The sequence below is a fragment of the Balaenoptera borealis genome (genome assembly GCF_965194805.1).
Source record: "Balaenoptera borealis genome assembly, chromosome: 16".
Classification (NCBI taxonomy): Eukaryota; Metazoa; Chordata; class Mammalia; order Artiodactyla; family Balaenopteridae; genus Balaenoptera; species Balaenoptera borealis.
Window position 1 is genome coordinate 46943744 of NC_138872.1, and position 24582 is coordinate 46968325.

At 43.8% G+C, this 24582-nt stretch overlaps 1 protein-coding gene across 1 annotated transcript in view; it reads left to right on the forward strand.

The window, feature by feature from the left end:
- The window catches only part of RALGAPA2 (Ral GTPase activating protein catalytic subunit alpha 2), a 278311-nt gene that overhangs the window by 87940 nt on the left and 165789 nt on the right, over positions 1–24582 (forward strand). Inside the window, 7 exon segments of the mRNA XM_082359553.1 lie at positions 1585–1696; positions 8050–8287; positions 11281–11445; positions 14915–15055; positions 21158–21295; positions 22775–22890; positions 22893–22953. Of these exon segments, the coding sequence (XP_082215679.1) occupies positions 1585–1696; positions 8050–8287; positions 11281–11445; positions 14915–15055; positions 21158–21295; positions 22775–22890; positions 22893–22953 (971 nt within the window).

A 24582-nucleotide genomic window follows, 5' to 3' on the forward strand; every position in this document is an offset into this window, starting at 1 on the left:
CCATTTCTGCCCTCATCCTCCTCAAAGTCGCCGGCTGCTCCAGGCCTGCATGCCCCGATCCTCTGGCCACACAGCTCTAGTCCTGAGCCTGCAGGGTCCATGGGCAGGGGGCCGGGCGGGCAGGCAGAGCAGAGCACAGTGGGAACGGGCACCCGCAGAAACCGGGACGGAAGTCAGACGGGGTCAGCCACGAGGAGGGCAGGAGACCCTGGAGAAGTTTAATGAGATCCAGCATCGTGTTAAGAGAAAACATTGTTCTCAGAAATGTGAGAAAAGTATAAAGGAACCATGACTTGAAATCTCATTATCCGACCTGGACCAGATTACTTTGTCCACTTCTTGGTTTTATCACTGAAGAGCCAGGCCGAGGAGAAAGTTACAGAGATGAACGAACGGTTTGTGCTCAAGACCTCGAAGAAGTAGTTAAAGGGACCGGGGTGATTTCCCTCCATTAACAGAAGATAATGTGTTCTCCGTTTCCATGGCATCTGGGGGAAGATATGAAGAATGTAACTCAACTGTGAGAGAGAAGAATGCCCTTTGGCTGTGCTAGAGAACTTACCATCATCATCACAATTAGCGGTGCTATTTTGTGTCTCTAGTGTCTTATACTCTTTAAAGACTTTTTACATAAAACGCCGTCTCCGGGACTTCCCTGGTGGCGCAGTGGTTAAGAATCTGCCTGCCAATGCAGGGGACACGGGTTTGAGCCCTGGTCCGGGAAGATCCCACATGCCGCGGAGCAGCTAAGCCCGTGTGCCACAACTACTGAGCCCATGTGCCACAGCTACTGAAGCCCGTGCACCTAGACCCGTGCTCTGCAACAAGAGAAGCCACCGCAATGAGAAGCCTGTGCACCGCAACGAAGAGTGACCCCTGCTCGCCGCAACTAGAGAAAGCCCGCGTGCAGTAACGAAGACCCAACACAGCCAAAAAAAAAAAAGAAACACGGTCTGAGGAGTGCTGTGATGGAGACGTTGTGACCGCGGTTCCGAGGGGTGCCCTGTTTGCAGAGTCGGGATCTTCCAGGCACAAAGCTCCGTGCCCTAAGCGTCCAGTGGTGACCTTTCCCAGCCCTCCTACCTATGGGAGTACTGTGGAGCACGGCCACCCGCCACTGCTGACGGCAGACCTCCCCAGGACGAGGACCAGAAAGTCCATGTTGTTTACTGTCACACAGAGAGATAGGGAGGCCGCTCAGTTTAAGTAAAATAATGGATGTGAAAGTTTGAGAGTGCTGCGTAAGTTCAGTAGGCACAAGCTCTCCCTGCGTGCCGTAGGTGCTGGCACAGGTGGAGAAAACGCGTCGCCTCCATTTTTACAAGGGGGGGGTCAAGCTGGGGTGAAACCTGGGTTGTCCTGTCTACTGATGTGGGCACAGGAAGCATATTTTTAGAACTGTGGTAACATAAGCTAGCTTATTTTGATAAGTATGGTATTCATTATGTAATGGGCATTCAGATACTTCTGAGTGATATGTGATTATCAATTTTGCTGAATCCTTAAGAGAATTTCTTGTACCTATAAATGTAAGTGCTTTGGAGATGTGATTAATAATATGAGCTTTTATTTTGGGTGGCCCAGGGAACAGATGTTGCAAATACTACTCAGGATAACAGAAGCTGTCATGCAGAAGCCAAAGGATAAACAAATAAAGGACCTGTTTGCCCAGAGCTTGGCAGGGTTACTGTTTAGGGTAAGTCTTTTTTATTAAAACACTGCAAATGCAAGAAATGAATTGGATTTTACAGCAAATTAGTTTTAATCACTGAGAATTTCAAGAGTAAAGTTAGACTAACTTTAAATTTCTAGAAATTTAATTAGAAAATTTCCTTCTTAGCTTTGTCTTGAAGGCCGTAATCTTGTCTTTACAATTAGTGCTGGTCTTCTTTTAGGCCTTCCCACCTTTCTGCCATCTACTTCCTCTTTTGATTTGCTTAAGGTTGCTGGAAATTAGGAAGATGACAAGAGCTGATGCCCTTGGTGTCGGGCCAGGTAGATTTGAAGAGGTGAAGGATGGACAGAGCATGGGAATAGGAATAGGATGGGAGAGGTTCGGACTAGAGGTAAACGTGTGAGGGCCGTTGATGTGCTGAGCGATTGTGTTTAAAGCCACAGGGCTGGGTGGGATCACCTGGGGAGGGAGAGTGTATCAGAGAGAAGAGGGCCATCTGCCGACGGTAGAGGAGAGGGCCAGCCAGAGATGCTGAGGAATGGTGGCCAGTGAGCTGGGAGGGTAACTAGGGGCGCATGTGCCCTGGATGCCCTGAGAGCAGTGTTGAGTAAGAGGAGACGGCCAGTCGGCCGTTGGCTTTGCCAAGATGTTGGTGGCTTAGAATGTTCTAGGGGAATGAGGCCCACCTGGAGTGCATGGAGGAGAAAGTGAGAGCTGGGCAGTGGAGGTCCCAGCTAGAGTCATGGCTTTGCAGAGGGAATGGTGTGGAAGGGAGGGGGGAGGAAGGGGTGAGCTGGAGCCAGCGGGGGTGTGGGGAGCAGGGTTTCAGGAAGGTGGCGGTAAAGTATGCTCGCTCACCAGTGGGGATGATCCAGGGAGGGAGAGTAGCATCGTCTGGGGCAGAGAGAACCTCGGAGGTGAAGTCCTGGACCAGGTGAGGAGCCGGGTTGGCCTCCAGTGGGAGCGGAGAGCCAAGGAGATGGCTGCGGTTCCTGCATCTCATGGCGAGAAGGGTCCAGCGCAGGAGTCTCTGACGTCACCCTGAGGGGCAGAGAGGAGAAGGCAGGTGATGAACTGACGGCCTGGAAAGAAGTTGAAAGGGTCCTGAGGGCGGCAGCCTGTTGCAGCATTGCTCTTTTCTGGAATCACTAGTATTTATGGAATGCATAGTAGTTATGAAATATTTCTGAAAGAGAACAGTGTGAAAGGACTCTGGAAGAATGTGACGTTCTATCCAATAAAGGCTGTGGTCCAGTGGATGGGCCTGACTTTCAGTAATCCAGCAGGAGAACGAGGGTGGACCATGAGCTGGGAGTGACACTGCAGGGAGAGCGGTGGCTGCCCTCCTCAGGGACTGGAAGGTGGCTTTGGAGGTTATGTGTTAAGAGCATATCCAGAATACAGGTAGGATCTGTAGGTGAAAGTGGCAAAAAAGAGAAATTAGTACTCTAAGTAAAGCCAAATATTCCCTTTGTAACACAAGAGAACCCAGCTGTTCATATTAATTTTGAACAGTTTACTATGACTGAACTTGACCTGATGAGAAACGTATGAAAGGCTGCAGAAGTAATTGGCATGAACTCAGTTAACTCCTCATGGTATAATCACCTTTAGTCTGATTACCTTGCCTTCACTGGATGGGTGAAGTGGTCTGCACACCCTTCTGTGTGTCCAGCTTTGCTGTGCTCTTGCCTGTAGGGTGGCACTGGCCACCTGCCCTGCGGTCCACCTGGACAGACAGGCCCTCCGCTCACCTTGCTCTGACTCTGGAGCATCTCACTGTTCGACCTTCCTGACCTCCCCTTCTTGATGGGACTGGAGCTGCCATGTGACATGGACGGGGGCCGGGCTTAGGCCGGCGGGTGCCTGGGCCCGGCTCCTCACCAGTTGTCTAATCCCACATCTATCTTGGGTCTTGGAATTAGAGTGAGAACTTGTCACTAAACTAAGCAAGAGTGTATCGTGGAGTTGTGGGTTTTGTTTGGTTTTGGTTTGGGGAGGGGGGCAGAATCCTCCTCATTAATGGAGAAGTCTTGTCAGATCTTACTCGAAGATTAGTTTTGAGTCCATGATTAATGATTTTGATGTCGTTGTTGTTATTATTTTGGCAGTGGTTCAGTGCATCCAGAGGAATGCTTACATTAATTAAGAGCTAACCATAAAGTAACAGAGAGAAGATGTGCTTTTTAGACTTAGACAGATTCTGGGTTCTGACCCCAGCTCTGGTACTTCCTGGCTTGTGTGGCCTTGAGCAAATCACTTCATCTTTCTGAGTCTTGTCCCTAATCTGCCACAATCAGGAAAGGGGTCCTTCCTACCTTCCAGGGTTGTTGGAAGAATCAGAGAGGATGCACCTGGGATTTATGATCATCTGTTGACCTCCCAAGTCCTTTTGTGAGACCCCAGGAGGAGGGAAATGTGAAAGGTCAGGGCAGATCTGCCAGACAGTCAAGCGGCCCCATCTCAGTCCCATCCTACAATTAAAATGTGCTGTCTGATCATTATTTGTGTGGTCATGCAGCCTGTCTACAATTGCCAGATACTTGATTTTTAAAATTTTGAATAAGGAGACTATTAAAGAGGACGGGAATTTTAAGTTGCCATTATCCTTTTATCTTTTTCTCATTTTTCCTTTAGCGTTTAGTTTTTTCTCTGTCAGTAGGTAAGTTGGGTTGGCAAATTTTCTTGAAATGATAGTTGAGTTTTACTTAGTTTTAAATACTTACCAAGTAATGCTGATTGCCATAAATGATGCTTTACATACTTCCATCAGTGCTAACTGTGCCTCCTGCTTGAAGCTCGGGAGTATACCAGGAAACTTGGACTTCAGTCCTTCTGTTTATAGCCTGAGCCAATACCTTAGAATTATGTCATCCCCTAAGTGAGGTGGGTAGAGAGACATAGAAAGTGGTTGGTTAGGAAACTTTGAAAGAAAAGGAGCGATTTACCAGTGAAGGTGTCTTTTATACGTCTTGTGTTCCAAGACATACTTGATAAAACATGACTTTCAGTGCCGAAGGATGAAGTTAGGGATGCTCTTATTCAGCTTTTTATCTTTAGAGAGAAATAGGACTCCAGAAAAGCCACATAAATTGTCCAGGTCACAAACCAGGTTAGTGACAACCGAGTCTGAGGCCCTCTCTTTCCCTCTTCCTGTTAGAAAAGGGAAACCTGTGAAGAGGGGGCCCTGGGCTTACGTCTGCTGACTGTCCTTAGCTGTGAACAAGAATGAGGTGTGATGTGTGATGATGCACATGTTTGTGAGGTTTGCGGAGGTGAAGCCTATAAGCTGCAGGAAGTCATTGTTCTGTCCTTGTCTAGTAATTAGTCAATAAAGTGAGGCCAGTGCAGGACACAGTGGGCATCTTATACCCACTCCTCTGCTTTTAAACCTGGAGCCAGCGCCATGACCACATGTGAGGCTGAGTCCTGGCAACTCGGCCAGTCTCTGCATTCTCCTTCCACTCTGGAAGATTATATATATATGTTTTAATTTATTTATTTTATTTCTGGCTGTGTTGGGTCTTCATTGCTGTGCGCGGGCTTTCTCTAGCTGCGTTGAGCGGGGGCTACTCTTCGTTGCCGTGTGCAGGCTTCTCATTGAGGTGGCTTCTCTTGTTGTGGAGCATGGGCTCTGGGTGCGCGGGCTCTAGGTGTATGGGCTTCAGTAGTTGTGGCGCGTGGGCTCAGTAGTTGTGGCTCACGGGCTCTAGAGCGCAGGCTCAGTAGTTGTGGCGCACAGGCTTAATTGCTCCACGGCACGTGGGATCTTCCCGGATCAGGGCTTGAACCCATGTCCCCTGCATTGGCAGGCAGATTCTTAACCAGTGCGCCACCAGGGAAGCCCCTGGAAGATTATATTTTTGATCTACCATTTATTAATTTTATTGTGTATATGCACTTTATGGTAATGACCTCAAACTCATTTTGAAAACAGGAGTGTAAAAAATGAATAAACAGAAGCTGGCATTTTAGTCAGAATAAAAATGCGTAATAAAGTACTAATAACAATAAATGGTAACATGATTTTAATTTTTCCTTTTGCATTGTCCTTAATTTTTAAAAAATTCATTCATCTTAAAACCCGATTTTTAATGAGTGTTTAGAACCTTCTTTTCAATATACTCAACTATTTTAGCTCAACTTTAACATTTTTACCCCTTTAAAAAGTGTAGTTAACATGAATTGAAACAGAGAACAGGTACATTGTCATGAGGGTCACTTTAAATATGATTTTTCAAGTGGTCAGAGCAAGCTTGTCTAGATACAGACTGCTTTCTTTTTCTCAAAGTTTTCCTAGGTCTATATTAGAAAAATTTCTCTTTTAATTAAAAAGCAGTCTACGGCCATACCACCCTGAACCCGCCTAATCTCATCTAAATTAAAAAGCAAATTCACCCCCATCCCATGCACAGTACAACTCCTGACAGCAGTGGGAGCCTATTTGCATCTGGGTTGGGCAGAGATATTGGTGAGTTGGCACCTTACCTGGTACATTTTAGCTCTGACAACAGATCAGGGAGGTTCCCCAGACTTTGGCTATAAAGATTCCCTCTACTAAGATTAGGAAAGCATCTGGGGCTCATCTGAGATGGACTTGGCACTTCTTTCAAGGGAGATACATTTTGTTTTTTTGTTGTTGTTTGTGTGGTTTTTTTTTAAAGATTTATTTTTTATTTATTTTAGTTTTAGTCTGTGTCGGGTCTTAGTTGAGGCACGTGGGATCTTCCTTGAGGCATGCGGGATCTTTCGTTGTGGTGTGCAGTCTTCTTTCTAGTTGTGGCGTGCGGGTTTTCTCTTCTCTAGTTGTGGCGTGCAGGCTCCAGGGTGCGTGGGCTCTGTAGTTTGCAGCACGCGGGCTCTCTAGTTGAGGCGGGCGAGCTCAGTAGTTGTGGTGTGCGGGCTTAGTTGCCCCGTGGCATGTGGGATCTTAGTTCCCCAACCAGGGATTGAACCCTCGTCCCCTGAGTTGGAAGGCGGATTCTTTACCACTGGACCACCAGGGAAGTCCCGGGAGATACATTTTGAGTTGAATTTTAAAGGATGCGGAATATTTTGTCAGAGGTGAGGAGCTGGGCACCTTGGAGGTAAGGAAATACCCAGAATACATGCATAATTGTCTTGTTATAGGGTTGCCCCTGCGAGCAGCTGTACTACTGTGGACCGTGAGACCAGGGGGACTGAGTGACTCTTAGGGAAACGAACTCCGATGGGGGAAATGCAGGCTGCTTCCTGGAGGCTGGGGGTGGGTGACATCAGGAACACCCAGGAGGAAGTGACGTCCAAGTTGTGACCTGAAGAGTGGGCGGAAGTTAAAGAAGTAAAATGAGGAAAGAGAGGGAGGGAAGGGTATGTGCAGAGGCCGGGAGCAGGAGAGGCCAGGTGGGGGGCCTGGAGGGCTCTCAGTGGAGGAAACTGAGTTCTTTTCACGACTACGCTGCGTGGCAGGTGCCTGCGGGACAGGGCACATGGGCTACCAGTGAGCAGAGAGAAGGGTCAGGAAACGAGCATCTCGAGAGGTCTGGATTGAATGTGGACGGTGAGCAGATGGTCACTGGAGCCATGAGGATGGGGACCAAAGCCTCGGCAGAAGGTGGGGTGGCAGAGGATGGAGCGAGTGTGGAAGATGGAGTGAGTGTGGGCCATTCTTTCAAGAAATTTGGCTTTGAAAGGGGAAGAAGGGGCTGTAGCTCGAAAGGGACATCAGGGCTCAAGGGAACTTCTGTGGGGTTTTTTTTGAGATAAGGAAGAATTGGATCATGTTTACATGCTGATGGATAGGAGCTGGGGAAGTAGGATGGTCAGGGGGTCAAGGTGAGGTGGGGTTAACAGAAATGCAGAGTCTGAGGAGGAGGCCAGGAGCAGGGTTCAGGGTCGGGGGTGGGGCACGCAGGAGAGCAGGGCCCCCTCCCTGCATGGCCTGCAGTGGGGGAGGAGCCGGGCGGATGCAGGCCTGGTTGGCGGAGGTCCAGGGCATTGTTTCCTGGGGTCTGTGCTCTGAAGTCTGCTTTGAGCTCATCTCCTGCCAGTCAGGCAGGAGCCGGTGGAGGCGGAGGTTTACCTGCAGAAGACAAGGCTCGGAGCGGCCCCTGCAGGGAGTGAGGGAGCGAATAGGCTCCCCAGGTCCCGCCAGGACCAGCCACAGACACTAGGATCATTTTGATCAGTGTCTGTTCAGAATGATAACTAATTTCACAGTAGCTCACATCTTGATTGCAGTTGATCAGATGCATTTTGAGAAATTAAACACAATATCCCCAAGTGCTTTTTATGTTAAAATTCATTTTATTAATAGTGATTTTCAATGTTTTGTCGAAAGTACACTTCTTCCAAATGAAGATGATTGAATTCTCCTGTTGATTGGTCGTTTTCAGACGCTCCTAGTGGCCTGGATCCGCGCAAACCTCTGCGTGTACATCTCTCGGGAGCTCTGGGATGACTTCCTCGGGGTGCTGTCCTCCCTCACGGACTGGGAGGAGCTCATCCACGAGTGGGCCAGCATCATGGACTCCCTGACGGTGGTGCTTGCCAGGACCGTGTACGGAGTTGAGATGACAAACCTACCTCTGGACAAATTAAGTGAACAGAAGGAGAAGAAGCAGCGAGGCAAAGGTATTTCCTGTCTGGCTGGGTGGCACCGGGCGTCTGAGTCTGGGGAGGGGTGTGTATTAAACACCAGGCAGTCGACGCATGGACTTTCATAGTCAGCTGAACCAGCTGTACAGACGGTATCTTTTAACGGTGGTGTTCGATCGCGTCTCCTAGCACTGTGTCCCCTCAGTGAGGATGACGGGCCGGCTGGGAAGAAGGAAGGAGGAGGATGGGGAACAGTAGTGATAGCGGCGGGGGCTGGGTGCACCTTCTCTGCCTTCACCCTCAGGGGAGCCTGTGAGGTCCATGCCACTCTCCCCACATCACAGACCAAGAAACTCAAGGGCAGAGTCCACAGGGACTGGCTCACTCGGAGTCACACAGCTAAGGAGCGGTAAAGCCGGAAATCAAAGCCAGGCAAGTCCCACTCAAGGCGCCCCACTGTTTATTATCTATTCTGCTACCCCTCCTCGGGAAGGTGGAGAAGTTCTGAATGCTTCACATGGAGTCTTTTTGGCTTTTTTGGGTTTCTGGGTGAAAACTGTTGTGAGACCTGGAGTCAGATCAAGGCGGGAAGCCTCAGCGCTGGTCTCTGTTGGGGGTGACACTCTGCAGCCCGTCTTCATTACTGTTTTTAAGGCTGTGACGCAGTCCTTGGATTAATTCCCTGTACTCCAGCTTATTGTGTAAAGATTTTGAGGCCGCTCATAGAAATACACATAATACAATGGATAAAATACATAAGGACACTGGGACGGAATGAACAGGGGTGGAGCTCCGGGCATGGATAAAATGCCAGGAGGCACGGTGAAGAGCCTCGGTGCTGCTGGGGAGGCGGGAAGGGGGCCACCGCAGATTCAACTCTGATCATCACAGAGTAACACGGGAGAATCACAGAGTGCAAAAGGTGTAAACAAGCTACTTGCTTGGCTTGTCCTGGTCCTGGGACCTGCGAGGAATTTTTCCTCCAGAGACTTACAGAGAGCACGTTACTTGCTGTGGTCGACTACAGCCTCGACAGTGGTCTTAGTGTAGATGGTGTCAGTTAGCTTTGCTGTGTGACAGGGCACCCCAAAATATAGCGGCTTCAAATAACGCCATTTCTTCAGATCATGATTTTATGGGTTGGCAGTTGTGCCGGCCTCACAGCTGCGTTCGCAGTCAGCCGGGCTGTGACATGCTCAGCGAGCGGCAGCTCCACTGCTAGGGGTTAGCCGGCTGTCGGCTGCGCAGTAGGGGTGACGGGGCCGTACATCTTTCATCACCCAGCAGGCTAGCTCAGGCTGTTCACCTAATGGCTTAGGGTTCCAGGAGTAGAGGAGGACATGCTCAGATTTTCAGGTACATTTCAAATCTCTGCTCGCTCAGTTTTGCAACCAAAAGTCATGTGCTGAAGCCCAGAGTTAATGTGGGAGAGGATGACAGAGGATGTGGATACGGGGAAGTGTGAACCAATTATGATTAGTTAACTGCAGAGCCATGTAGTTAATGTGACTGATTCCTAGAATGTCTTCATTGCAGTCTGTGAGTGGCTTGCCAAGGCACCAATTAGTAAGAGCAAGTCAGTGAGAAACCAAAACTAACTAGTTGAAGTATGGGGCATTCCAGTGGAATTGTTTAATCCCCGTTTAGATTTAGGCTGTCTAAAGCAATGTTCTCACATACTTTAGCAGAAGATCCTTTTTTCTCCCTAGTTGAAGTTGTAAGGAGCCCCTTCCTTAAAAAATATATTAGATGGAGATTTGGGATTGAAGTCAGGGCAGGGAGCCCAGAGCCTGAGCCCTGGGCCTCTGTAGTGTCCTCCATAGCAGCTCTGAGGGCCTCTGTGTAAACCCAGAGTCTGGGAGGGTCTAGGTGCTTCCAGACAGGAACTTGGCTCCCTGGACTGTGGCCCTCAGTCCAGAAGAGTCTGCCTGACTGGGGCGCCTTTCAGGATGGAGGGGAGAGGCTGAGACAGAAAGTAAGGACTTTCTCAAACTAACCACGCTCCCTGCCTCCTGGAATTCTTATAATCCACCCTCCCCTTCAGCCCCCAAAATAGTCTCTTCCCTCCCACTATGCGAACACAGATTCATAGGGAGAGATAGGCTTGTCTTAGGAAGGTAAACAACTTCAAAATATGCTATTTTCAAGAAAGATACAGAACAAGTTTAACTATTTAATTAATGACGATGGCAAATATTTCTGATTTATTTATTATATTGCCTTATTCTAAAAACACATTTAAATATCCATTATAGAAATACTTGCTGTACAAGCACTAGATCTGTGGAAACAAAGTACACTCTCAGAAGAATCTGGGTGTGAAAACGAGCCACAGGTGGCAGCCGCCAGCCACATAGTACACGTGCAGAAACCTCTAAGTGCCTCATTCTCTTTTTCTTCTGTATTTCTTTTGATCCTTGACCACTTACTTAAAATACTTGTCCAGAGCAGTATGAGAGGAGAAAAAAGGTGATTCACAGATCTGCAATATTTTACTATTTGGAGCTTCGCTTAAAATAGGATTTTGTATTGTTTGTAGAATTTCATTAACTTTGCTTATTTGACTATAATTAGAGTTTATGGGCATAAATTTCTTTCGGGGATTCATGGAGAGGTTGGCGTCTACAGGATGGAATACTGTTCTAAAATCAGGATCTCTAATTTACTGGTTTATAGAAGACAGTTTTTGGAGTATCCTGAGAGCAGTGGTGTAACTTCATTTGACATTGTTCTTATACTGAGGAAGATTTATTAATGTTGTTTTGTATATTGGAATGAGTACTGTGAAGATATGCGAATTTTCATGAGACCGTTAAAGATGCTTGAAAAATACTTTGGCAGCAGGAATTTTCATATTCCTGATATATGAATAACTCCCTAAATTGTAGTATAAGGAAGTGGTACCTAATCTGCAGCAAGAGAATCTGCTGACTTATACATCATTCTATGTATGACGTTTGCTGAGCAGCACAGGCTATGAAAGGAATAATAATGAATTCAGTCTCTGGATTATTTTTCTTGCCTCGTAGGCTGTGTTCCAGATTCTCAGAAAGGGACCACAGTGGGGAGATCCTTTTCTCTGAGCTGGCGGAGCCACCCCGACGTGGCCGAGCCCATGCGATTCAGGAGTGCCACCACATCCGGGGCGCCGGGAGTTGAGAAAGCGAGAAACGTCGTCCGCCAGAAAGCAACCGGTAAGCACGTGTTCTAGTATTTCTCAGAGGAATGGATTTATAGGAATCAAATGTTCTTAAAGTTTTAAAATTCCACTCAGAACTTAAACACCAGGCCTTTTATTAACTGAGATGTCTCTGTATCTTTTCAACTTTCTGTCTAACTACTTTCTGAATCAGTTTGTGACATTTATTTCTAAATCCTTCATTGTGAAAAAGAACTTGAGATGTTAATATCGAGTGAGATATTTGTGCAAAAGAGAGAAAATAGATGTTTTGTTTGACCCTTGAGGAAAATAGATTCTTAGTAATCACACAACCAGTTGCATTGTTGTTGTTGTTGAACAACGCTGATCTGAAGAGAGGGTGGAAACTTATTCCAGCAAAGAAAAGGAGAATAAGGGCTTAGTTTTCAGGACTGGAAGGAGACATTTACATTTTTTGCTTCTTTGGAAAATGGAGCTTTACATGCCTGTAGATGTTGACCTTACAGGCTGTTAGAATTAACAAGAACTTGACCGGGAACCTCCAGTTAATCAAACTATTGCTGCAGTTTACTCTTAAAAAGAGATAACTCTTTAATAAGTAAGCTTGTATACAGTTTTTAATAAGAACAAATAAAGCCCCGAACCTTCCCAGTGACTTTGAGGCTGTAACTTAAGTTTAAAACAGATTCCTATGAGTTTTTCTCAGATTCCTATAGTTTTTCACATCAATAATACCATGCAATTGTAATTGATACTCAACATGTTGACAGCAGAGAGAAGGTCACAGTTTCCTCTGGTCATAAATCAAAGATTCATGGACACTCAACATTTTTTCCAATGCTTAGTAAAGGCTTACTACAGACAGCTTAGAATCCTGTTGGAGTTTTAATGAAAATATATTACGCCTTAACCCTAACTCCTCCTTGTTTTCACCATAGTATTTATTTGTCATTGTCACCTTATTTATATCCTCCTGCTTGCTTCCTCCTCTCCCTGAGGAGAGACCTAGTTTCTGGTAACGGGCAGCTTTGGGGGAGGCTTATTCACGCATTTCCTTTCTCATCCCAGCTCCTAAAATACCTTTCTTCCATCACTGGATCCTTAAAAGGGATCAGAAGAGAAGTTTGTGACAAAGGTGGCATCATGCCTGAGCCGCCCAGACTTCCTGCTGCCCCTCACAACCCCTGAATTACAGAGGTGATAAAAGTGTTCATTCAAAGCACTTTTTAAAACTTTATTCTCACATTTTAATGAGCAGCAAATGATTGTATATTGCATGTTCCCTATGCCACTGCTTGGCCAAAACACAGCCATAGGAGAGACTGCATCTTCGTTTTTCAATAGGTATTCTAGACTAGCAATACGGTAGAGGCGCCAGTAGGTTTTAGAAAATCTTCTGTGCCTTTATGCCCGTGCGGTTCTGTTTATCAGTGTTCTCAGGGGCCTAAAAAGTCATGCAAAACTAAGAGCTTTTATTGGGTTGGCCAAAAAGTAACATCTTACGGAAAAACCCAAACGAAGTTTTTGGCCAACCCAATACAAAGTCATGTAAAGGTCCTTGTAGAGTATGTCACTTCAACACCATAAACTTGGCCTTTGTAGGATTCATTCAATTAAAAACACTTGGAAGCATAACCTTTAAAAGATGATGAAAATGAGAGCTATTGAGCAGGACAGATCTATTATCTTCATGTGTTCTACACACATACATGTATGGATACGTAAACATGTATTTCCTATTTTATATTTTTTAATATTATAAAATATTTGACTCTTTTGTTGCCTGTGAAAACAGTGGTTTTTGAATATTTTATTATATCATGCTGTTTTATAAATGTAATCTACATAGACTACATGAGCTTTTACTCACTTCTATTATTTTTACGTATTTTTAGTCTTTGAAGAAGGCCCAGAACATTTTCATGGCAGATTTTGGTTGTGTAGAGGCCACCTTTTAATGAGAGAACAGCAAGCAGCTCATGACATTAGTTTGTGCACTGTTATCATGAAGATGTTTATTATGGAAGACCCATTTGAAAGTGACCTTTTTTTCTAATCCCAGTAAGAGAATATTTTAAGATTATTCTATTATAATTTGCCCTACAGACTACACTTAGACGAGAAAATGTCAGTGATGGTGGCAGGAGGGAAATATAAAATCAGCAATTGTGGAGTAGGGGAGTGACAATTAATTTAACAGAGAATGAACTCGTTTGCACCTTAAAGGACTGGCAGGAGGAGTCTTAAGAATGACAGAGTCAGCCTCCATTCCTGAGTGTGAACGATGCTAAAACTTTACATGTCTAAAGTGAATGGTTAAAGCAAGTCAATTAATTTTCACACAAAATAATCTATATTTTATTATCTCTAAAATATCTAGTGATCAGTTTTGGAAAAATGCACAATTATTTGAATTATAAGAGGAAAACGTTTTAAAGCAACGCTCAAATGAAATGTCCCTGACATTGAGCGTTAGATAAATCTTTTAGGAAATTTGCAGTCAGTCAGTTTGATGTTTACACGGAAGTCGTTTTCACCTAAATAGTATCTTATACGTTTGTGATTATGCTGTAATCAGTTCTGCAGACAGTTCTGTAGAGCTGGGAATTCTGGTAGAGAGAGGGGGAAGACAGGAAAGTAAAAAGTTTGTTTTGCTTTTTGCAAATGTGTCACTACCGTTTGTAGTTGTATTCCGTTAATGTTAAATAAAATCACGTGAAAATAATACAGCAAGTAAACCTCCATATTTTTGTTTTAAGGATAAAACTGGTTTTACCGATGGTGGTTTCATATGTATGAGGCCTATTCTCTTCCTGTGTCCATCCATTTTCTCAAATGGTTTTGACTAGCAGTACATAGAAACTTAAGAACACCATAAATTTTGTACTAAGAACTTGTGGATTTAATAAGCACGAAATGTGATTTAAAAGGATGGGTTTCATGGAGATTTTTTAACCTTTTTCCCAAATATCAGATCCTTTAATGTTCAACTTGACTTTTATGTGTTCTGAAGCTTTTACGATATTCAGTTTACTAAATGATTTGCTTTTGAATACAATCATCTCTCAGTAAACCAATTTTTGAATTATTGATTATTTATGAAACCATTTTAATCTTAGGTTAGATTTTCCCTCCCTCACTGTGGCCTTTTTGTTTGGACCCATTAGGAAGAGAAAACTGGTTGTAATGTCTGCCCAAGTAAACAAACAAGCTAAATGTGTATCTGATACACAGCAGAAAAAAAGGAAAGGCTCAACATACAAAGCATTATAAAATGAGATTGATTATTTGTGAAAGGCCTGTGCTCCCACGCCATCAGAATGACTGAAAGTTGACTGTATTTAGAGACTATCATTAAATACTGTGCTTTGTGCTAACTTCCTTTAAAGTTTGAAATGACCTCCTGTGACTATTTAAAGAGAGACCAGAAAAATAATAATGAAAAGGAAGTGAAAGATCCTGCGGTTCTTCTGACATGATTGTTGCTTTATCTCTCCTGGAAGCTAAGCGAAGCCAGTCTATCAGCAGCTGTGCCCATCTCTCTGAGGCTTTGCCCGCCACTAAAAGCGTCCCGCTTCTCCTCCACACCGTGAGCGCTCTCTTCCCTGGTCTATCTTACACCTCTTGCTCTCACAGGCTGTCAGGTACTGTAATGCTGTCTCATGTGGCCCCCCCATGTCCCTGGGCTGCTCCCGCTCGTCTCTGTGCCTGGCTTCCTTTGTTAATTTCCCCACGTCACGCATGCCTACCTGGCCATTACACTTTGCCTTTATTTTCAACGAATATCAATTGTTTCTATGCAGTTAAGACGCTTAATAGCAATTAGATAGTCAGGCAGAATTTCTGTAACACCACTGGTCTTTGCATTCCCAGCTGAGCACGATAGTTTTTACGAGGGGAAAACAGCAATGCCTGCCTCCTGTGCCTTCAACAGGGAGCCTATAGAGAGGAAGGAAATCTTCATAAAATTCTGCAACAGTTCTGAGTGTGCCACTATTAGCATGTTTGCTGGGCCTCCCCAGCAAAACGAATAAACTGGAAAAATTCTGCAGGCTAGACTTCCTTGGAGTTAGTAAATCAAGTAATAATTCGTGTTTAAAGTAATGATCAGTTTATACAGATTCATACTGATTATTGAGCTTTGAGTGAAAAAAAAAATGATAAAAATTGCTAATTTTCAAAACAAAGAAATGTTATTCCTGGCCTTCAGCCAGTTAAAATTGAGTTTAGCTACCTGTTGTTTATATAAAGTACACTTTCTGGTTTATTAAGATGTTACAGCGCCAGAAGAAATTTTTGGCGTGGACACCTCAACAAAAGGATTTACTTTGCTCTACAGTGAATAATTAGGTCTATGTCTACTTATTTTTCAATGATCCTAAGATGAACTGAATCTTCTTGCTAAAGCGGGAAATATTTCCATGTTCTTTTTATTTTCCAAAAGATGGTATTATAGACTAGTATTTATTTAATACTGGAGATAGCTTACTTGTGGCTTTGAGTGGCACTAAATCATGTCATACTGTGGTTTAGCAAAGCAAAATTAGCTTCATTCCCCTGATGAGAATCTAAAATATCATATTATTTAATTTGTAGAATATGAGGGAAGGCTAAGGACTGTGTTTCTTAGAAAGCTCTTTTTCCCTAGTAAATACTGAAGTTGGAAAATAGTAAGAATGGTACAGGAGAAGATGGCCACCAGTCAGTTAAATTACTGATGAGCATTAACTGCTTCATAATTTGGTTTTCCAAAAAATACTCCTGCCTGGAGATGATTAATAAAGTATTTAAAATACTTTGGCTTTCTATTTGGCTGATACGCACCCATAAGGAACTTTCTGCATGGTGAAAAGTTTTCTTTTTTCACAACCCATTTTTTCCCATTTTGTTTAAGTTTTTTTAACTAGTTTGTCCAGAATGTGTTCTCACAAGAAATCTCTTCCTGTTAGTCATTTCATTTTGGAAGCTTTTTTCTCATTCATTATTATATTTTAGTTGACTCAAGATTCTTGATTCCTATATGTACATACACAGTTCCAACAGAAGCAGAATATGATTTAGAGCAGGGGTTCTCAACTGGGGATGAATTTGCCCCCTGGGGAACACTTGGCAATGTCGGGAGACATCTGTGGTTGTCACAGCTGGGGTCGTGCCACCGGCATCCAGTGGATGGGTGCTGCTAACCATCCTACAATGGAGAAGACAGCCGCCACGGAGAACCGTCTGGCCCAAAATATCAGTGATGCTGAGGTTTGAGAGACCCCCCACTTAGCGTGGAGTGAAGCAGGCCGTGCTTGGTCCGTGCTTTCCTGCCTCTGCCATCCTCACTCCTGGTTTTACAGCACAAAGGGTGAAGGGACCTAGCACTATGGTGACTTTGAGGACGCTCTCCTGATCTGTTTCATCTGAAAACCACAGTCGCAAGCTCCTCCCTCATCTGAAGCCATTTCTTCTTTTCCAGAAAAGTGAGCCACGGTCCCGTGTGACTGTCATATCAAGAGTCTGGGCCCAGAGAGATGCACGTCAGTCCCCAGTCTGAGATTGTACATCTGCCACTGACTGGCACACGAGAGAATTAAATGTGTGCTCCAGTTTGAATTCTGGTGTTGGCATATCTTGCTAACCTTTTGCTAAATACAGATGTAGTAGGCATACATCCGCATGTGCATAATACACAGGCAATTTTAATGTTGACCTCCTGGCCACACGTTCTCTACTATAAGATGATTGCTAATTTTGTTTTCATTTAAGTTAACATTTCTTGGTTTTGTTCCTTGTCTATATGACTATTCAACCCACCAAAATTGTTTTAATAACCGAAACTGTAGAGAGTTACTTACCTTCACCCACTATGATGTCTTATTCTGATCCCTTTGGGGCTCTTTATTTGGTGGCAGCAGAACTTTGGGACAGTCACAACCACCTATATTCCGTTAATTAGTATGAATAGCTGCATAAACGAACACTTGGGGGTGGAACTGGCAGTTTCAGTGATTTCCTTTTTTTCTCCTTTGTGGAAACAATTCTTTCCAGCTGTTTTGCAATTTTAACTGCTTTTATGTTGGGACATTTATCAATCTGTAGCACTTACAGGCCGTGCAGACGGTAGATTTTATTTTTCTTTGGGGAATATTGTAATAGTAGTAATTAGAGGATCAGTGATCTTCCCTCGTTCCAAAAGAGGCTTAATGGGACCTGATTGAAAGTCTCACTTTGCTGCGTCTGCATCTGGTTCTCCGGCTTCCAGGTAGTGCCCAGCTACCAGGATGTGCTTGTGGGCAGGGCTCAGGCTGATTCACCTGTGGTCCTCGTGGGACACGTCAAGGTTGAGTTGATTTATGTCTCTTGTGCTTTTCATAGGGTCAACTTGGTTTGTGCACAGTGCTTTAAAAGTTAGGAAATGGCACAATTAATTTTGCTTGTGCAACCTCGTATGAGGGGTAAATGGAACCCAGAATTTTGGTGATTGAAGAATGAGTCTCAGTATGTTTAATAAGATGGAATAAGGAAGCCTTAGATTAAAGAGTGAATGAAATTTCTTTTGAAAAGTCGTCAGATTCCTGAATAAATACAAGTTTCTGAAGAGTTTACACACTTAATTTAATCATGCCGATTCTTCTCTCAGTGTGGGAAAAAATGAAATTAATCCTTATTCGATCATTTTTCTGGTGCTTTGAATAAGCTTTGGAAAGCAATGATTTAGTAGTGGTGTTGTGTAACTTACACTATCAAGAAGCTAGAAAGTTGGTGCTTTCAGAGTTTGGGTTATTGGGTTAGCTCTGCTTGAGAGAAAGTGAATGATTCGGTGAATCTGACGTAGAATTCAGCTCTTAGAAGTGATTCAAATTGCGTGATAGTCAAAACAGAGAATGCATTAGACCTCCCAGAATTTATAACACAATTTTTATATAACCTAGACTGTCCTTTTTATATCTTGCATATCAGATAATCCTCTACCTTGATATTTGCATATCAGTGTTAAATGGTTTTAATCTGTTATGAAAGAGCAGTTGCTACAGCTGACCCTGTAGAAGGGGCGCAGCCTTAACAAAAATAAAAAGCCAGCAGAGGGAGCTCGAGAACTGTTTAAAAAAGAAAAAGGAAAAAGGTATTAAGAAAATGTTTCTGATATTCATTTGTTCATCTATACAAAACAAATCTTGAGTATATACTTAGTACAAAGTATGAGAAAAGGCCAAAAAGTGTACATATACAAATCAGGAAATTGGGTTTAACTTGTGGGATAAGGGGAATTTACATCCTTTTTTTCACACTCTGTCAACATAACAGCCAAGTACAGGGACAGCTCAGGGCACCGTCCCCACACAGCCTGACAGCTCCCCGGACCCATGGTTCTCCCCTTCCCTCCCACTCTTCTCGGCGGTTCCTGTCCCACCTCTTCCCATGGTTTCTGCAGGCTTGGACTCCCTCCATCTGAGAAGACCCTACCAACAGGTTTACAAAAACAGAGCATTAAAGCCACATCAGGCCAGCCTGTTGGGAAGGCAGACCAGCTGGCCATGGCAGGCTCTTCGTCCGTCTGTTGTCTGAGGACCAGTGGGGGACACTCGAGTTTGGAAGCCGTGGTCCTGCGGCTCTGTTGCATCCCACCAGATGGCGTCGTTCTTTATCTTGAAAATGATGCTGCCGCTGTTGGCCCCGCTCTTATTTGTTTCTGCTCAGAGGCCAGAAACCAACATCTACCAGTTCTTGGCATTACGTTTAAGGGAATAAAACCCACTCTTCCCACTGTCCATAAAGACCAGCGGGTGCCAGTTACCTTTTAGAGAAGTAGGAAGCTCTTGGGCTCCCTCTGCTGACCTGCTGACATGGGATTTACAAGCAGGTTCATTAACGAGTAGAAACCCTTCCCAGAAGGTGTCAGTGTCTTGCATAACTAGAATAAACAATGAAAGAAGACAGCGGGAAGGATGGTCCGTGGGGTCCTCTGGCTGCTGTTGCCCGCTGCCAAGGAGCCTGGGAGTAGAGCCGAGGGGGCTGGTTTCTGCTCCGGGGTGCTGGGCGGAGCATCCCAGAGCACTTAGGATGTCCGGTGTTTCTCGTGGCTATTCAGGAGCAGGGAAGAGCAGAGACAGCCTGGAAGGACGAGGCTGTAACAGGTCTGTCTGCTCCTGCCACCTTCCCTTACTCTGCTTGTCCCCTAAGCCCAGCTTCCCATCAGTATCTGAATGGAGAATGTGGCCCAGGACTTTGCATTATAAGCGAGGGATCACACACATTTCACGGTTTTGAGGTCTGGTAACTTGTATCAGTGTACTTAAAAATGGAGTTTTTATGTGGATAGCAAAAATAAGAGCAGCAGTCCTTCGGTGAAATCCTCTGTGTTATATTTAGAACCTTCCTACATATACCTTCTTGGTTGGGGCCGACCAGCCCTTTGGATTGTGGCTCTGGTGAAAGGGTTACACAGAATGGGGGCACCTTGGTGGCGAGTTGCATTTCAGGTGAGGGATCAGGTGACACTTCCAGGTAAGAGGGTACAGGCTGAATTTTGATGAGTCCCCTTTTAGAAGGACTGAAACTTCAACTAATGAAAATTTGGGGAAAATATGGGTGTAGAGTTCCGTGACTGCACGAGGGAGCGTGGAGCCTGGGGGGCAGGCAGCGGTGGGGGTCACACGCAGGACCACGTGGCGAGTCCTACAGGAGGGGCGCCTGGGCGGCCTGGGGGAGGTCAGCCTCGAGGGGGGAGCATCAGGGGCTGTGTGGGTGGGGCCTGCTCAAGACTAAAGTGAGGGAGAGCTCCTGGCGGGGGATCAAGCCTGTGGGGGTGACCTCTAGGGGCCCTGGAGCGCGAGCCTGACGGACAGTGATGGGGACCTCGGGCCTCCACAGGAGGAGTGGCGCGGTCGCATCTCTCTCGTAGCAGGACCTCTCTGAGGCCACAAGTTAGGAGGCTGATAATGATGCAAGAGCAGAGGGATGATGGAACTCCAGAGCTGCAGAGAGGAGGTGGGGTGACTCCTCAGCACCTTGGGTTGTCTTTGGAGACTAAAATGAACCGTGAAGTTTAGAAACGAGCTTGGAGGGACTTCCCTTCTTTAGGGGAATATGGTTCATAGATATCTTAGCTGGGATCACCCAGTGGTCAGTGCTCAGCTGTGGTTTTCTATGTTATGACATATATTTATTGATTCTCTAAAAACACCAGTGGGTCGTTTTTGTACTTTAGTGATTAATTCAACCTTGCATTTGGTGAAATGTCATTAAATAATTACAGTATTTTATTTTGGACAGTTGTACATTTATCTGTTAAAAAGAATAATCAAGTTGAAATTCCCATTTCTTTTTATCTTCCTTTAGGGCGTGTGTGTGTGTGTGCGTGTGTGTGTGTGCGTGCGCGTGATGTTCCACTCTTTCACATGTAAGTGACCTTCCCCTGCATCTCCCGGATCCCTCTTCCCTTGACATGCCTGTCCCTGAAACTCCAATGACTTTCACGGTTCTCAACCATTCTGCTCGCTCTCCCTTCTTTTTTTCTTCACTTTGATTGAAAGAAAATGCTTTGTAGAACTTAAAAGACAAATGTACACTTGGAGTGGAATGTTACTGTTAACAAGTGTAGAAAACTTTATGATGTGAAAGACAGTGATCTTACTGCACAATTTTTGTGGAAAAAAATAGTATCTAAAACTATGATTTTTAGAATCAGTTGTTGTAAGTAGTGAAATTATTTTTAAAAATCGTGAAATACATCCCTGCATGTTCTGTGTCAATGCCCACAGAAGTGGAAGAATGCCTGCAGCCGGAAAATGCAGCTGCAGCCGAATCCGGCCCCCTGGCGGCAGCCGAGCAGCAGCCAATGGTTCGGAGCAGCAGCAGCCCTGACGTCACGGAGCCGCTGTGCTCAGAGGCCCCTCCTGGTACCAGCAGCTTCCCTTACTCACGCGGGACCATAGATTCTGGCCGGGAAGAGGCTGCATGTCGTGTGGCTGTCTACATTTATCCTAACTATTTATTTCAAGGGAATTTATAAGTTGATTTGCAAGGATGTGATTTCTGGCAATGAAATATTTTAACTACTTATTTTAATCTATTTATCCAAATTATGTGTGTGTGTGTGTGTGTGTGTGTGTGTGTGTGTGTGTACTTTTTTCAAGTGTGCCATGTTTGAGGACTAGAAAAAAGTCCAGAGTGGCTGGAGTGGGTGGGAGGTAGAGAATGTTCACCACAGGTGAGGGAGGGCAGCAAGTTAGGGCAGAGGCAGAGAGGAGAGGCGTGAGGGGTGAGGAAAGGGCTGCGAGGAGAAACGTCGACAGTGAGAATGGAAGGCTGACCAGACTTGTGAAGAAGTTTATGAGCAGTGTGCACAGTCTGCTGAGGTTGAAGATGATCGCTTGTAATAGCATTAACCCACACAGCTTCTCCAGCAGCTTTTAGCAGCAACTGGTGTGGAGGGCAAAGAGGCAGATGGTTAGACCTGTAAACAGTGACTAATGTATTTTACAGTGAATGCACGTGTTTAAACGTATCTGGCAACAGTGAACACACTTATTTAGTTTCATGGGTTAGAGAAGAGATCAACCCAGCCATCCCCTAGTCCTTAATGTCAGGGTCATGCCAGCCTCATCAAATGCGTAGGAAGTATCCCCTCTTAGAAATCCTCTTGAAATAAGAAAATACAATAAAAATAATTTGAGAAATGTATTATCTGAAAGATTTTCTCTTCTCCAAAAGTTTTTGTGTAAGATCATTATGACTTTTTTTTTTTTTTCCCTTAAATACTTGGTAGAATCCATCGGTTGCTTGGAGTTTTCTTCTAGGGAGATTTTAAAGTACTATTCAAATTTTTAAATCATTATAAGACTATTCATATTTTCTTTTTCCTGTTTTCTTTTGGATAAGTTGTGTTTTTCTCCTAAGAATTTGTTCAATTCATGTATTTTTTTTTTTCAAATTTATTGGCCCCAGACTACTCATAGAATGGGATCTTTTAAATTACTGTTTGCAGGCTTGGTGGTGATATTCCCTTTTATATTACGGACACTGGTTATTTCTCTCGCCAGCAACACCGAGCCACCTCACTGCTTCCTTTCCCTGTCAGCTTGCCTGGCTGACTCAGGCAGGTCTTGTCTGAGACCCCTTCCCCGAGGCTCCGGGACAGGCCTTGCTGCCTGCCCCCTGTGTGTCGTAACCCAAGACAGTGAGGCTGTCTGTGCGTCAGAGGCCAGGTCTATGGAGCAGACATGATCCATAGGCTACCAGTGTGCTGGGCCCAGATCTCTCTTTTTTGTACATCTTAGGGTACTTAAATTTAATAATTACCTACGTATAAAAACCTTTTCCAATTTTACCATCTGAAATATTCCTGCTGTTGATTCTCCCCTCTCCCAAATCTCTAGGTCAAAAGGTAGAAAATGCACAGAATGTGAGTTCTTCAGAGCCCAGGCCTGTTCAGGAGAGCAAAGGACATGAGAAGAAAGAACATGAAGGAATAACAGTAAGATCTTCTCAAAATATATCCATTTGTCATTAAAAATAAACATACAAATTATTGGCACAATACATAAATTTATTAGTGGTGTGATGCTATCTTTTAAAAATTTTTTCCATTTGGATGTGTTTTAGGGCCAAATGACCTTGAGACCTTTTAAAGTCTTGCCTACTTTCTATGTAAAATTACAGTCAAATTACAAAAATAGGAAAAAAAAATAAACATGAAAACAGAATTTACCATCTGGTCTGTCTGTGCCCTTTCTATTTTTAAGGAGCATCCTTACCTGTCAAACAAACGTTCAGATTCCCTATTCCTGATATCACTTTAGGTTGTAGCCTCCACCTGACATGAGTTCCTAGATAAGTGAGATGCTGCAAAGATCTGTTACGGTTTCTTTTTTTTTTTTAATCTAAAATAGCATTTATTATTTTTTTAAAACACAAATTTAAAGTATAAAGAAGAAAATTAAAAAGTAGCCCTAACTCATTCATGCAGATAATTCCTATTTATTCATTTTTTAAAATTAGTATATATGAATAGAAAACTCAGACATCACTGAAAGGTACAAAATAAACAAAGAAAGTCTCTCCCTACTCTGCCCTGCCTGGAAGCTAATGAGTGTTAAATTTCCTCTGTCTTCATTTCTGTAAAGGACATATACCAGCTTACACATTCCATATGTATACATATATTATATGTGTGTATTTCAATAATCAGATAAACACCCAGAGGCTCACCACCAGCTTAGGAACTAGAATATCTGCAGTGTTGTTGCCGTGGCCTGTGGGCTTCATCCTGGTCCCTCAGAGAGCAGCTTTCTGTTGGCTTTGTGTTTATCGTGTCCTTGCTTTGCTCTATAGTTTTGCTCAAAATGTATATATCTCCAAACAATATGTCCTTTAGTTTTTGTTATTTTTAAACTTTATAAAGTGGTATTATTGCTTTGTTCACTCATTATTATGTATTTCTAAGTCCACATTGCAGCACGTAGCCCTAGTTCATTGCTTTCTTTGCTGTATGATACTCCACTGTGAATAGACACAGTCTACTTTCCCATTCTCTTGTTGACAGACATTTAGATTGTTTCACTTTTTTTTTTTTAATGAAAAATGAAGTTATGTACATTCTTCATGAAGAATGTGAGTGGAATTGATGAGTCACAGAACAGCATAATGTTGTTCTTTACAAAAGAATGTGTCTTTTTCCAAAGTGGTTGTACCACTTACGTACCAGTGGTGTGTAAAGAGTTACCATTCATCCACATTCTTGCCAACACTTACTATTGTCAGATTTTAAATCTTTTGAGTCAAGTGGGTGAAAATTGGATCTCATTTTATTTTGCATTTCTCAAATTACTAATAAAGTTTAAAATCTTTCCTTATGTTGATTGGCCATATGTCTTTCATCTGTTGAATGCCTACTGATGTCTTTTCCATTTTCCTATTGATTTCTTTGTCTTTTTCTCTTTTATTTGTACTAATTCTTTATATAATCTGAATACTGATCCTATATTGGTTATGTTTCTGGCGAATATCTTCTACCAGTGTCTGGCATATATTTTCACTTTCTCTATGTTGTCTTTTGATGAACAGAAGTTCTTAATTTTGATATTCTTGGTTATCGTTTTTGTGGTTATGTTTTATGAAAATTTTAAAATATCAGCTGCACAGGGATAAAAATATTTACCTTGTATTTATAAGTGTTTCAGTTTTG